We start from the raw sequence: 16,351 nt of genomic DNA on the forward strand, positions 1-16,351 counted from the left end.
CCCGGATCATGTCACAGTGTGCTAAGAACATCTCTCTCCAGTTATACAGGCCTGTCAGGAAGACACAGGGCTCTTAACCATGACCTCCTAATCCCTTCTATAACATGTCATCTGTCCTCCTGCAAACCACCTGCACGGTATCCATGGCATCAGAAATCACCTGATTCTGGAAGCATTTATCCGGAAGACACGTTTCTAATCCCTTATCTACAAATAGTCCTTTATCACAACTTAATCTTAAGTAAAAAGAAGTCTTTTCCACAGAAGAAGCCAGAAAAAACACACTGTGAATAAAATTCTCCTTTAATGAACTTTTAAATGCCTTTGGCTAAATCTAAATTAAAAATAAAAGTATCTCTTTACCTGATTTGAGTATCTCATGCTCACGTTACGTTGATCCTGAAGTGGGACAAAGCGCTGGACAGGGTCAATGTCTTTAGGGCTGATTAGCTCATCAGCTGAAAAAAGAAAAAAGAAATCAAGGGACATCATCAATAGAGCAGAACACATCAAACACAAACAACTCTGTGAGCCGTTCCACTCAACAAGAGAAAGGTATCCATTCTTCTCCCAGCACATTCTCTGAGAAACAAGATATGGTAGGGCAGAAGATAAATGCAAGGATTGAAACAGTAGAAAGTATATTCCTTCACTACAATGAAATAAAACAAGAAGCTAGTGACAAAAGAAATTCACAAATCAATGAACATAAGGAAATTCAGTGACCTCCTCATAAATAACCAATGGCCAAGTGGAAAAATCAAAGCAAAATGAGAAAGTCCTTCTAGGGCCAGGCTATAGAGCTTTTGCTAGCATACACACGGTTCTACTCCCAAAGCCACTCGGGCCCAAACAAGAGGTAGAGGATGCAGAAGGAGCACCGCTCATGGGGACATCATCACCAATTGTGTACATATTAAATAGAGCCAAATATAAAAGCAATACCCTAGTTCCTATCTGCAGACAGAAATTTCAGGAGAAGATTAAATAAAAGAAGAATGGAAATGATAAAGGTTGAAATTAATGAACTAAAAGGCAAAAAAATCAATAGAGAATATTAAATCAAAGCCAGGCTTATGAAAAGCTAAAAGAACACACTGATGAATGGCTAAATTGATCTGAAGATACAAATAAGAACAAAGAGTGACAGAAAACATCCAGAGACTTAGGTGGGAGCACTATGTCCGACCTAAGTGTGATCAGAGAACAATTAGGCAACCTGGGTTGCAAATCCTGGAAAGACACAAACTCTGGAAAGGAGCTCAAGAAGAACACACAGAAAGAACTGAGCACATTTATAAAAAGTAAAGGGACTGAGGCTTTAAACTCTCACACACATTCATACACATCCTACTTTATACACACATATGAAACACACACACTCAGACACACAAACACATGCACACACACATGTGTACACACACCTGCACATACACACTCATACATGTACAAAAACGACCAGTTTAAGGTTTCATTGGTGATGTTAAACAAATAGTTAAAAGAGGAAGTAAAATCATTGTTCACAAACTTTTGCACAGATAAAAGGGTAAACATTTTCTAGTTCACAATTGCCAAGTTATAAGGAAACTATAAACCCAAAATTCCTATGAATATACACGCATAAAATCTTTTTTTTTTTTTTTTTTTTTTTTTTTGCGAAAAAGGTTTCTCTGTGTAGGCTTGGCTGTCCTAGAACTCACTCTGTACACTAGGCTGGCCTTGAAATTACAGAGATCTGCCTGCCTCTGCCTCCAAGTGCTACACACAAACTCTTAACAAAATGTTAGGAATTAACATATAAAAGGAATTATATACCAAGATCACATAGGATTTACCAAATGCAAAGACAGTTTAATTACAAAATAACAATTATTATATTACAACATATCAATATAAAATTCTTGTTTGTATATGTTGTCCCCTAGACATTTTTGAAACTCAGGGAGAGACTACATATACAAAGTAAAATAAAAAGCCACATGTAAGTGCTAAACTGTAAGCCTGTTAGAAGTAAGTTCTGTTGACTTACATTTCATAAATGTTTTATCCTTTTATTCTTCAAAAAACACTACTGATAAAGTGAAGTGATAGCCCAGTGAATGGTAGAAAATAATATCAAATTGTGTTCCTAAGGTGACCTATATTTAGAATATATAATGAACTCTTATAAGTCAACAATGACAAAACTTCAACTTAAAAGTAGCCACATAACTGAATTCTTCCAAAGAAACTACCAATAAACATACGAAAAATTGCTTCACAACATTAATAATTTGGAGAATGTTAAAAAATACCCAAATGAGATACCAATTCACTCCTATCAGGATAGATATAATATTGATAACAATTTAAAATAGTTAAGAACAAAACTTGGTAAGGATGTAGAGAATGTAGAACCTCAGAAATTGTTGGCAGGAAAGCAAAAGCACGCCATTGGGTTGGAAAGAATCTAGAAAAGTTGCTCAACATGTGAAGACATAAAAGCTAGCTTATGACTAATACCCTTTACTACATATACATCTCATAGGAATGAAAAATGTCAAATAATTTATATGTGAAAGTTACAAGTAACATTATTTGTGATAGTTTCCAAATGGAAACAACCCAAATGTTGAAGCAGAAGAGCTGTGACTGGTGGCCACACCTTTAATCCCAGCAGGGCCGGGCTGGGGCCCAGGCAGAGGCAGAGAGAAGTCTTTGTTGAGTTTAAGGCCCACCTGGTAGCACACAAGTTCCAGGCTAGCCAGGGCTAATATAACAAGACCCCGTCTCCCAAAACAAACAACAGATGAGGTGGGCCAAGACATGATGGCTTATCCTAAGGTCAGACTACAGCACTGTATGTGGTCTGCTGTGTGTAAAAGGATAACACCAGTCATAATGTAAGATGAAATTTCAAAAATTCAAATTATTATTCAATCAATTAATTAAATGAGGTTGTATTTATATAAAGGGATGTTCTCTGCCATAAAAGAGAATAAAATTCTGATACAGGATTCAAAATAGATGAGTCTTGAAAACAATATGCTAAGCTGGAGAAGTCAGACATAAAAGGACATATTATACGTGACTGAGCTTATGGGATGTTCAGGAGATTTGTGATGGCCAAGTACAGGTGGGTCTGGCTAGCAGGTCAGTGGTTGGAGAAAAGTATGTGATGAAAATGTTTTGAAACGGAACATGATGACGAACAAACAACTCTGGGAATAAACTAAAACAACTAAGATCCCAGTAGGTAAAATGCACAGCACAAGAATTATACAGCAACAAAGGTATTCTAAAACATGCTCATGTTACCATGGGAAGAAGCACTTCTGTCCCATACTGTCACACAGACATTTACCGGATAATAAAACTCTAGAACGATGCTAGGAAATGGCATTTCCAAAAAGTACCAGTGAGCAGGCATCGCCAGCCTCAATCACAGTGCACCTGGAAGCCCCTTCCATGTGGAGTCCTTGGGGGAACTTGTGATAAGATCTAGGCAGTAAGGGAGTCAGGGTCTAGATGGAAGGGTCAGGGTCAGGCATACGGGAAGAAGGCCATAGTCAGTCAGTGTTCCTCTGGTGTTTTATAAAGCACACCTGGATGATGGCCACCATCACTGAGGCACACTGTAGCTAGGCTTCTGCATGAGCTTGGAGGCACTGTGTTGGAGCGAGGTTGCAACAGGTAAACACTCCTGAAATGAGATTCTGCATAACTTCTTGGAATTCAGGTTGGAAGATACTATGCAAGTTTGTAGTGAGCACAACCTCCAGTACAGACATGCTTACATTTGCACACTATCTTGTCTCTTTACAGTTGTGTATCATACATGTTTATATTTGCATATTATCTTACATGTTTACATGTGCACATTATCTTTCTTATGTCCACACACCTATACATGATTAGTTAACTTTTAAAAATGAAATTAAAGTCGGGCGGTGGTGGCACACGCCCTTAATCCCAGCACTTGGGAGGCAGAGGCAGGTGAATTTCTGAGTTCGAGGCCAGCCTGGTCTACAAAGTGAGTTCCAGGACAGCCAGAGCTACACAGAGAAACCCTGTCTCGAAAAAAAAAAAAAAAAAAAAAGAAATTAACTTCTACTAAAATGCATAGGCACAGGCTATATTACACTCAGCCTATAGAATATGTGCATTAAATTTTTCATCTTTAGTTCTACTGTGATCATATAAAAACAACACCTGCTGAGTTTGCTATCGATGTGTTTATATCCACAGATCCTTGATTTATTTTATTTTATTTTTTAAAAGGACATTTCATTTTCCACAATGCTTTAGGTACTGCACTTTTAGTTAATGAATACTTCTGAAAAACAGACCAGGGAGGTAATGATGGTAAAATGCTCTGAAGCTTTGGAAATATTTTTCTATTATAGTTCTATTTTGTGATAACTCCCAAGCACGACTGTAATGTTGTCCAAGAAACAAAATCACCAAAGGATATTTCAGTAACTCCTGGAAATTCTTAATAATAATATGAAAATACTCCTAACAGCAGAAACAACAGCAAGGGTAAGAACCCTTAAAAGATGAGTACTAAGTTCTTAGTGTTATCTGAACACTGAGATCTATTAATTCTAACAACCTGTTCATTCTACAGAACATAAATACCTAAGCCAATTGCTCATAGCTAACATATAGCAGATGCACTTTTATTTAGAAAAAAATTGTTTTCAAAATCAAAACCAAACACAAGCTTCATTGCAGCAGACATTTACATGTTAAGGTTTTATTGATTTCAGTTTGGGTTATGATGCAGGGTTGATCTGTATATTGATCTTCTAAAAGAGCAAACCATTTGCTTAGTTCATTAATATCATCACTAAGTAAAAAAACGCTCCACAACTGACAAGTACTATATAATATTCGTTGTTATTATACAGAAATGAAATTCTTTTATTTTTTATTTCTAAATGATGACAGATCAATTAAGAAAAGCTATATCCTTAGGAAACTTAAATGCTAATCTACTAAAATAGATAATAAATCATCCGGTTAGTCAAGTCCTTGAGAGAATTATTTGCATTTTTTTCAGGAACTACTGATACTGCTATGTGTATCTGTGCATTCTAATTTATACAATGTGCATCCAGAATACCACAGGCTGTGTACTTTTTCCTCATGCCTACATCCCCAGTACCTGGCACAGTGCCTTTACTCCCAAAAGTAGAACCTCCCTAGACTGACTCACTAAACAAAACAAACTGGTGGCATTAGCATGCATTAAAACCCTAACTGTTGTCATTGCATTAATTTCCATAGTGGTAAGAGTGACAAATATCCTTAGAGGATCAATGACAACACACACACACACAAAATCATGATTTTTGTCCCTCAGGAAACAAAGGTACGGGTCCTTAGTGTGCCAGTTTAATGGCATACATTTTCTCATGAACAGAGATGAGCATGAAGAAAAGGTAAATGGTCAATGACTGAATATTTAGCATTACAATGAACAACAGACAAAAGAGGAATGGCTTTCTACAATAACAACACAGTGCCCATCCTCAAAGAATCAAGTATTTCCAGGATAAGATTGTGAGGATGCAGTAAACTGCTGTCCTAGACCACTTGGTGAACAGAAAGAGAGGTGATTTGGTAATCAAACCGCTGGCGCTGTCTAGGGGCGGGCTGGGGCAGAGAGTAGCAACTGTTGGGAAAAGCATTGTCAGGTTTATGGTGATGGGGTGCTGCTGATGGTATAGTGGTGTGAGGTGGTGTGCATGAGCCTGAACCACTTGGGATCAAGAGCAGGGAAAGAGAGTGTGGACCAGAGCAGCCTAGTGGCCAGCATGGGGATTCTGAACTGAAGTCAACTCCTTTGGGTTAATCAGAAACTAGATGCCCATTGCCAGAATTAGCTAGCTATAGGTGGTGGAAAGGGAAGTAATGGTTTTTTGTTTTTTATTCTTTTTCATGATAAACAGAAACTGGCTTCACAAGATATCTGAGGAATGCTGAGTTTTGTTTCTCATTTCTTCTGCTTACCTGGTCAAAGTCTAGCCTAAGCTGAGCCCAGATTGTCATTTAGGACATTGTCAGTAGCACTGCCATTTAGGAAGCCTGCTTTGGACCTAACAAGGTCCAAAACACAAAGCCCTTAAAATATAAAGGTTAAACTATTGTTTGCATTTTGCAAGCAAAAAAGAGTTTGTAAAATATACCTTGAATATTACCTCAATTAGTTTTAAGTATCAAAATGCAAAACAAAAAGTTTTAAGATATACAACAGAGGCTAGAAAAGAGCTTCCCATGCAGGCATGGGGACTTCGGTTTGATCCCTGGAATCAATATTTAAAAAGCCCGGCACGGTAGCATGTGCTTGCAATCCCAATGCTGGTAAGGCAGGGACAGAAAGATACCTGGAGTTTGAAAACTGCCATTCCAGTCTGATTCTCCTACACCAGACCTATGAAGGACAATATCTCAAAACAAAACAAAACAACAAAAACCAAGGTGGAAGACTCCTGGGCACTGGCACCCAAGGTGGACATCTGGTCTCCACAAGCAGGCCCTTGGTACAGTCTCCTGTGGAACACCTATGTAGCTCTACTGAGTCAACCTGGTTGTCTCAGTAGACAGTAGGAAGTCTATCTTTTCCTTCTTCTATCTCTCACTCTGAGGCTGACCAAAGCCTAGGCATGTTTCATCCAACACTTTGGGCTATCCCTCAGCCCATCTTCCTCTCTGTCCTCCCTTCCACCACCAAAGTTCCTTTCATCCTTGACATTCAGCGGATAGGCTGCCATGGGGCTGCTTGCTGACCCTCTGTTGCTGAACATAACAGCATAACTCAGAGCACAGGGTCTTCTCCCCAAGTCTCCAATCCCCTTCTATGGCCTACTGTCTGTTTTTCCTAACCCTAATAAAATTACCCTCAAATTTTCTTCTGAGTAAGTTCTTCATTTCTTTCATTGATAAGAACCGCAAAAGGGATCCTAATTTCCTTGGTAACACTATTATACCAAAATGGAATCTTTTTTTTTTTTTTTTGGTTTTTCGAGTTAATGTTTTTTTTTTATTTTGATATTTTTGATATTTTTATTAGATATTTTCTTCATTTACATTTCAAATGCCATCCCCCTATACCCTTCCCCACCCTGCTCCCCAACCCACACACTCCCGCTTCCTGGAGAGAACAAATTTTAAAAATGCACATGACTAGGGCACCATCTTTGACTGACTATTCTTTTTTTTTTTTTTTGATTTTTAATATTTTTATTACATATTTTCCTCAATTACATTTCCAATGCTATCCCAAAAGTCCCCCATAGCGCCCCCCACTTCCCTACCCACCCATTCCCATTCTTTTGGCCCTGGCATTCCCCTATATTGGGGCATATAAAGTTTGCAAGTCCAATGGGCCTCTCTTTCCATTGATGGCCGACTAGGCCATCTTTCGATACATATGCAGCTAGAGACAAGAGCTCCGGGGTTCTGGTTAGTACATCATGTTGTTCCAACAATAGGGTTGCAGATCCCTTTAGCTCCTTGGGTACTTTCTCTAGCTTCTCCATTGGGAGCCCTGTGATACATCCAATAGCTGACTGTGAACATCCACTCCTGTGTTTGCTAGGCCCCGGCATCTTCTCACAAGAGATAGCTATATTTGGGTCCTTTCAGCAAAATCTTGCTAGTGTATGCAATGGTGTCAGCGTTTAGAAGCTGATTATGGGATGGATCCCTGGATACGGCAGTCTCTATATGGTCCATCCTTTCATCACAGCTCCAAACTTTGTCTCTGTAACTCCTTCCATGGGTGTTTTGTTCCCAATTCTAAGAAGGGGCACAGTGTCCACACTTTGGTCTTCATTCTTCTTGAGTTTCATTCGTTTAGCAAATTGTATCTTATATCTTGGGTATCCTAAGTTTTGGGCTAATATCCACTTATCAGTGAATACATATTGTGTGAGTTCCTTTGTGATTGTGTTACTTCACACAAGATGATGCCCTCCAGGTCCATCCGTTTGGCTAGGAATTTCATAAATTCATTCTTTTTAATAGCTGAGTAGTACTCCATTGTGTAAATGTACCATAATTTCTGTATCCATTCCTCTGTTGAGGGACATCTGGGTTCTTTCCAGCTTCTGGCTATTATAAATAGGGCTGCTATGAACATAGTGGAGCATGTGTCCTTTTTACCGGTTGGGACATCTTCTGGATATATGCCCAGGAGAGGTATTGCTGGATCCTCCGGTAGTACTATGTCCAATTTTCTGAGGAACCGCCAGACTGATTTCCAGAGTGGTTGTACAAGCTTGCAATCCCACCAACAATGGAGGAGTGTTCCTCTTTCTCCACATCCTCGCCAGCATCTGCTGTCACCTGAATTTTTGATCTTAGCCATTCTGACTGGTGTGAGGTGGAATCTCAGGGTTGTTTTGATTTGCATTTCCCTGATGATTAAGGATGTTGAACATTTTTTCAGGTGTTTCTCTGCCATTCGGTATTCCTCAGGTGAGAATTCTTTGTTCAGTTCTGAGCCCCATTTTTAATGGGGTTATTTGACTTTCTGGAGTCCACCTTCTTGAGTTCTTTATATATATTGGATATTAGTCCCTTATCTGATTTAGGATAGGTGAAGATCCTTTCCCAATCTGTTGGTGGATTTTTTGTCTTATTGATGGTGTCTTTAGCCTTGCAGAAGCTTTGTAGTTTCATGAGGTCCCACTTGTCAATTCTCGATCTTACAGCACAAGCCATTACTGTTCTATTCAGGAATTTTTCCCCTGTGCCCATATCTTCAAGGCTTTTCCCCACTTTCTCCTCTATAAGTTTCAGTGTCTCTGGTTTTATGTGAAGTTCCTTGATCCACTTAGACTTGACCTTAGTACAAAAAGATAGGAATGGATCGATTCACATTCTTCTACATGTTAACAACCAGTTGTGCCAGCACCATTTGTTGAAAATGCTGTCTTTCTTCCACTGGATGTTTTTAGCTCCCTTGTCGAAGATCAAGTGACCATAGGTGTGTGGGTTCATTTCTGGGTCTTCAATTCTATTCCATTGGTCTATTTGTCTGTCACTATACCAGTACCATGCAGTTTTTATCACAATTGCTCTGTAGTAGAGCTTTAGGTCCGGCATGGTGATTCCACCAGAGGTTCTTTTATCCTTGAGAAGAGTTTTTGCTATCCTAGGTTTTTTGTTATTCCAGATGAATTTGCAGATTGCACTTTCTAATTCGTTGAAGAATTGAGTTGGAATTTTGATGGGGATTGCATTGAATCTGTAGATTGCTTTTGGCAAGATAGCCATTTTTACAATGTTGATCCTGCCAATCCATGAGCATGGGAGATCTTTCCATCTTCTGAGATCTTCTATAATTTCTTTCTTCAGAGACTTGAAGTTTTTATTATACAGATCTTTCACTTCCTTAGTTAGAGTCACGCCAAGATATTTTATATTATTTGTGACTATTGAGAAGGGTGTTGTTTCCCTAATTTCTTTCTCAGCCTGTTTATTCTTTGTGTAGAGAAAGGCCATTGATTTGTTTGAGTTAATTTTATATCCAGCTACTTCACCGAAGCTGTTTATCAGGCTTAGGAGTTCTCTGGTGGAATTTTTAGGGTCACTTATATATACTATCATATCATCTGCAAAAAGTGATATTTTGACTTCATCTTTTCCAATTTGTATCCCTTTGATCTCCTTTTGTTGTCGAATTGCTCTGGCTAGGACTTCAAGTACAATGTTGAATAGGTATGGAGAAAGTGGACAGCCTTGTCTAGTCCCTGATTTTAGAGGGATTGCTTCAAGCTTCTGACCATTTACTTTGATGTTGGCTACTGGTTTGCTGTAGATTGCTTTTATCATGTTTAGGTATGGGCCTTGAATTCCTGATCTTTCCAAGACTTTTATCATGAATGGGTGTTGGATCTTGTCAAATGCTTTTTCCGCATCTAACGAGATGACCATGTGGTTTTTGTCTTTGAGTTTGTTTATATACTGGATTACGTTGATGGATTTCCGTATATTGAACCATCCCTGCATCCCTGGGATGAAGCCTACTTGGTCAGGATGGATGATTGTTTTGATGTGTTCTTGGATTCGGTTAGCAAGAACTTTATTGAGGATTTTTGCATCAATATTCATAAGGGATATTGGTCTGAAGTTTTCTATCTTTGTTGGGTCTTTTTGTGGTTTAGGTATCAGAGTAATTGTGGCTTCATAGAATGAGTTGGGTAGAGTACCTTCTGTTTCTATTTTGTGGAATAGGTTGTGAAGAACTGGGATTATATCTTCTTTGAAGGTCTGATAGAACTCTGCACTAAACCCATCTGGTCCTGGGCTTTTTTTAGTTGGGAGACTATTAATGACTGCTTCTATTTCTTTGGGGGATATAGGGCTGTTTAGATCATTAACCTGATCTTGATTCAACTTTGGTACCTGGTATCTGTCTAGGAACTTCTCCATTTCATCCAGGTTCTCCAGTTTTGTTGAGTACAGCCTTTGGTAGAAGGATCTGATGGTGTTTTGGATGTCTTCAGGATCTGTTGTTATGTCTCCTTTTTCATTTCTGATTTTGTTAATTAGGATGCTTTCCCTGTGCCCTCTAGTGAGTCTGGCTAAGGGTTTATCTATCTTGTTGATTTTCTCAAAGAACCAGCTCCTTGATTGGTTGATTCTTTGAATAGTTTTTCTTGTTTCCACTTGGTTGATTTCACCCCTGAGTTTGATTATTTCCTGCCGTCTACTCCTCTTGGGTGAATTTGCTTCCTTTTGTTCTAGTGCTTTTAGGTGTGTTGTCAAGCTGCTAATGTGTGCTCTCTCTAGTTTCCTTTTGGAGGCACTCAGAGCTATGAGTTTTCCTCTTAGAAATGCTTTCATTGCGTCCCATAAGTTTGGGTATGTTGTGGCTTCATTTTCATTGAACTCTAAAAAGTCCTTAATTTCTTTCTTTATTCCTTCCTTGACCAAGGTATCATTGAGAAGAGTGTTGTTCAGTTTCCACGTGAAGGTTGGCTTTCTATTATTTATTTTGTTTTTGAAGATCAGCCTTAGTCAATGGTGATCTGATAGGATGCATGGGACAATTTCAATATTTTTGTACCTGTTGAGGCCTGCTTTGTGACCAATTATGTGGTCAATTTTGGAGAAGGTACCATGAGGTGCTGAGAAGAAGGTATATCCTTTTGTTTTAGGATAGAATGTTCTGTAGATATCTGCCAGATCCATTTGATTCATAATTTCTCTTAGTTTCACTGTGTCCCTGTTTAGTTTCTGTTTCCATGATCTGTCCATTGGTGAAAGTGGTGTGTTGAAGTCTCCCACTATTATTGTATGAGGTGCAATGTGTGCTTTGAGATTTACTAAAGTTTCTTTAATGAATGTGGCTGCCTTTGTATTTGGAGCATAGATATTCAGGATTGATAGTTCCTCTTGGAGGATTTTACCTTTGATGAGTATGAAGTGTCCCTCCCTGTCTTTTTTAATGACTTTGGGTTGGAAGTCAATCTTATCAGATATTAGAATGGCTACTCCAGCTTGTTTCTTCATGCCATTTGCTTGGAAAATTGTTTTCCAGCCTTTCATTCTGAGGTAGTGTCTATCCTTTTCTCTGAGATGAGTTTCCTGTAAGCAGCAAAATGTTGGGTCTTGTTTGTGTAGCCAGTTTGTTAGTCTATGTCTTTTTATCGGGGAGTTGAGTCCATTGATATTAAGAGATATTAAGGAAAAGTAATTGTTGTTTCCTGTTATTATTGTTGTTAAAGTTGGCATTTTGTTCTTGTGGCTGTCTTCTTTTAGGTTTGTTGAGGGATTACCTTCTTGTTGTTTCTAGGGCGTGGTTCCTGTCCTTGTATTGGTTTTTTTCTGTTATTATCCTTTGAAGGGCTGGATTCGTGGAGAGATAATGTGTGAATTTGGTTTTGTCGTGGAATACTTTGGTTTCTCCATCTATGTTAATTGAGAGTTTGGCTGGGTATAGTAGCCTGGGCTGGAATTTGTGTTCTTTTAGTGTCTGTATAATATCCGTCCAGGATCTTCTGGCTTTCATAGTCTCTGGTGAAAAATCTGGTGTAATTCTGATAGGCTTGCCTTTATATGTTACTTGGCCTTTTTCTCTTACTGCTTTTAGTATTCTATCTTTATTTAGAGCATTTGTTGTTCTGATTATAATGTGTCGGGAGGTATTTCTTTTCTGGTCCAGTCTATTTGGAGTTCTGTAGGCTTCTTGTATGTTCATGGGCATCTCTTTCTTTAGATTTGGGAAGTTTTCTTCTATAATTTTGTTGAAGATGTTTGCTGGTCCTTTGAGTTGAAAATCTTCATTCTCTTCCACTCCTATTATCCGTAGGTTTGGTCTTCTCATTGTGTCCTGTATTTCTTGGATGTTTTGAGTTAGGATCTTTTTGCATTTTACATTTTCCTTGATTGTTGTGCCGATGTTCTCTATGCAATCTTCTGCACCTGAGATTCTCTCTTCCATCTCTTGTATTCTGTTGCTGATGCTGGTATCTATGGTTCCAGATTTCTTTCCTAGGGTTTCTATCTCCAGTGTTGCCTCATTTTGGGTTTTCTTTATTGTGTCTACTTCCCTTTTTAGGTCTAGTATGGTTTTGTTCATTTCCATCATCTGTTTGGATGTGTTTTCCTGTTTTTCTGTAAGGACTTCTACCTGTTTGATTATGTTATCGTGTTTTTCTTTAAGGATTTGTAACTCTTTAGCAGTGTTCTCCTGCAATTCTTTAAGGGATTTTTGTGCTTCCTCTTTATTGTCTTCTGCCTGTTTAGCAGTGTTCTCCTGCATTTCTTTAAGTGTGTTATTAAAGTCCTTCTTGAAGTCCTCTATCATCATCAGGAGATATGCTTTTAAATCCGTGTCTAGCTTTTCCGGTGTGTTGGGGTGCCCTGGACTGGGCGAAGTGGGGGTGTTGGGTTCTGATGATGGTGAGTGGTCTTGGTTTCTGTTAGTAAGATTATTACGTTTACCTTTCGCCATCTGGTAATCTCTGGGGTTAGTGGTTATCGTTGTCACTGTTTAAAGATTGGAGCAGAAGCTGTGTTCCACTCACCAGCAGTCCCAAAATCCTGCGGCGGGGGGTCGTGGGTAGCTGGCGGGTGTCAGGCAACCCTGCTCTCCCGCTACCCCGGCGCTGATCCGGCCGGATGAGGCCTGTGGCCCTACTCAGGCCAGTTTCTGCTTCCCTAACTAATGCAGTCTCAGGTCCAGCGCAATTGGATTGGAGCAGAAGCTGTGCTCCACTCACCAGAAGTCTTAAGATCCTGTGGCGGGTGTTGTGGGTAGCTGGCGAGTGTCAGCTGACCCTGCGCCCCAGCTGCCCTGGTGCTTTTCTGACCGGAAGAGGGTTGTGGCCCTATGTAGGCCGGATTTCTCTCTCCCCAACCAGAGCAGTCTCAGGTCCCGCGTGATTGGACTGGAGCAGAAGCTGTGTTCCACTCACCAGCAGTCCCAAAATCCTGCGGTGGGGGTCGTGGGTAGCTGGCGGGTGTCAGGCAACCCTGCACTCCCGCTACCCCGGCGCTGATCCGGCCGGATGAGGCCTGTGGCCCTACTCAGGCCGGTTTCTGCTTCCCTAACTAATGCAGTCTCAGGTCCCGCGCAATTGGATTGGAGCAGAAGCTGTGCTCCACTCACCAGAAGTCTTAAGATCCTGTGGTGGGTGTTGTGGGTAGCTGGCGAGTGTCAGTAGACCCAGTGCCCCAGCTGCCCCGGTGCTTTTCTGACCGGAAGAGGGTTGTCGAGTTAATGTTTTTAACTAGACTGGTGAACAGTGACTAGCAATGGCTCAGCATCTAAAAGTACTCTCACAACAGAATAGTTTGGTTCTCAGCACCTATGTGAGGCAGGTCCACAAGGCAAGCTGTCTTTCACAGTCAGCGTATAAATGAAAACAAGATACAAGTTAGCCTTATTACATATACAGAATGTTTGTTTGTTTGTTTGTTTTTTCAGCATAACAAGACCACAAAGGTTACAGATATCAGAAGCACTCTGCAGACTTGGGAATACACCCTCAGTTATAAATTCTGTCACTCTGGGTAAGTTGCTTTCCCAGAGAAGCAATGAGAATTACTTAGGGTAATAATTGTGAAATTATAGTGAATTATGGATTATTGTGGAACACTGCCCAGGTTCAAGGCATATAGCTTTCTTCACATTACAATTAAGTAATTAATACACTTGAGATTCATAATAGTTAGTTTTTATTGTCAACTTGATCAGATTAGGAAATACTGAGAGCACTGGGGCATACATTTGACTGAGAGGGCATATCCAGAGGGGATTAATTTGGACGAAGGCCTATCCTAAGTGTGGGTGGCACCATCCCGTAGGCACCATACTGTACTGAACAAGGTGGGGAAAGGAGAGCGCCAGTGAGACACCAGGCCCAGTGCCACTTGGGCATGCAGCTTCAAGCTCACATGGCCACGATACTACTCCCACCATGATGAACAGAAAGTCCGTGAGCCAAAGTGAATCCCTCATCCTCCAAGGTGCTTCTCATAAGGTCACAGAAATTAGCAAAATGTCTACTTTTTCATAGTTTTAATGAAAAATGTCTAGCCCTAGTAGCAATTAAATAAAATGTTTTGGTTTTTTAAGAAAACCACTCATCTGTACAACAATGTGCTTATAATACCTGTGGTACACCTCAGGTAACTGCAGCCTGGTAGACACCCCAGGAAGAATGGCCACCATTACAAAAACAAAAGACAGCAGAAGCTGGCCAGGATGTGGAAAGAGTAATCCTATGCACTGTTCCGAGGAGTGTAAACTGTGCAACCACTATAGACATCAGTGTGGGGTCCTCAGAAAGTGAGAAATACCATGTGACATCTACACTACTCCTGAGCATATATCCAAAGAACTCTACACACCACAGAGATACTTGCTCATCCACACTCCATGATGTTCTATTTACAATAACTCTGAACAAATCAACCTAGATGCCCAACAACTGATGAATGCACAGTGAAAATTATATATGTGTGTATATATATATGAGTAGCCCAGGCCCAGAAAGACAAACACTGCATGTTCTTTCATCTGCAGACACTAGCTTTGAGTTTTCACGTTTTGTATGTTCAATCTGGGTGTCTGTAGAGGCCAGCAAGTCAGAAGATGCAAGGGAGAGTGAAGGTGAAGGACATAGGAGGGCAGGTAATAGAACATACACAATAAGGATATAGGGGAGGAACACGGCATGGAAAGGATTATGCCAAGATGGAGGTAAGAGGGAACCTTAATCCAAGCCAAGAATATATGAGAAAGCTTTATGGAAACCTATTTACTGTCTAAGCTGTGTAAAAAATATAATTAAAAAGGAAAACTGAGGCTGGGTATGGTACATGTCTACAATAACACCATTTGAGAGGCAGAGGTAGGCAGAGCTCTGTGAGTTTGAGGCCAGCATGATCTATATAGCAAGTTCCAAGCTAGCCAGAGCTACAAAGTAACATCCTGTCTCAAAAGAACACGCCAAACTAAATCAGCAAATAAAAACCAATCAAACCTTTTCATGGATGGGTAATTCTGCTCCCATAATCCACAAATTATTAAACAAAATTCCCAGTGCAAGGAGAGAAACCATTTTATGAGTTGGTCAGTGTAGTCCCAGAGGCTCCCATAGGCCACTGCCATTGCTGTTGGCTGCTCACTAGAAATTACTAAAGACATCTATTACTATTACTAAAGACCATATTATGAATGATAATGATACCACACATGTCATTTAACAGAGAAAAAACGTTGGAACTGACCTGAAAACTTCCTCCTTGCTCACAAGCTTTGGTAGTAATGGGAGGTGCTATCCAGGGCAGGGGAGGTGGGGCAAAATGTCATCACCAGGTTACCCAGTATTACCTGTGTTTTACACTACCAGTATGCCAGGTAAGCTGTATTAAGAGAAACAGGCATGGCTATATTGGGGGTAACAAACAACTTGCTGACTTAATGTGAGGCCTGATCTACAGGATGGAATTCATGCTTAGTGTTATAAACCTGGTCAAGAACCAATGACTGGGGGCTTCCTTCAGGAATCCTGTGTGCTGGAGGAATGGCAGACATGACACTGTGAGCAGTGTTAGAGCAGAGGTTGAGGTCAAGAGGCACCCTCCCCGCAAGGTGTTTACAGTTAAAGAAAAGATACCACATAGCCAACATTTGAAAGGAGCACACAGTAAAACTTATTTCTTAAAGACAAGAGAAGAAAAGCTATTAGGTGGGGACAGTTCCTCATAATAGACAAATAATATAGACAGCTTGGCAAGGATGTTTGGGGGATGGGAATTTGCAGTTTGTGATGAAACAGCCATGATAGAATAACTAAAGATTGGTCAAGACTGAGTCACACTTTCGGTAATCTTTGGATTCAGC

At 40.0% G+C, this 16,351-nt stretch overlaps 1 protein-coding gene across 6 annotated transcripts in view; it reads right to left on the reverse strand.

Annotated features, from left to right (window-relative positions):
- Positions 1 to 16,351, reverse strand: part of Phkb (phosphorylase kinase regulatory subunit beta) — a 204,791-nt gene that overhangs the window by 85,007 nt on the left and 103,433 nt on the right. For all 6 annotated transcript variants that reach the window (XM_021169806.3, XM_021169805.3, XM_029480583.2 and 3 more), the window contains one exon: positions 364 to 458. In XM_021169806.3, the coding sequence (XP_021025465.1) occupies positions 364 to 458 (95 nt within the window). The remainder of the gene's footprint in view (positions 1 to 363; positions 459 to 16,351) is intronic.

Source organism: Mus caroli, unplaced genomic scaffold (assembly GCF_978045245.1).
Source record: "Mus caroli unplaced genomic scaffold, Mus_caroli_1 scaffold_10, whole genome shotgun sequence".
NCBI classification, from domain to species: Eukaryota; Metazoa; Chordata; class Mammalia; order Rodentia; family Muridae; genus Mus; species Mus caroli.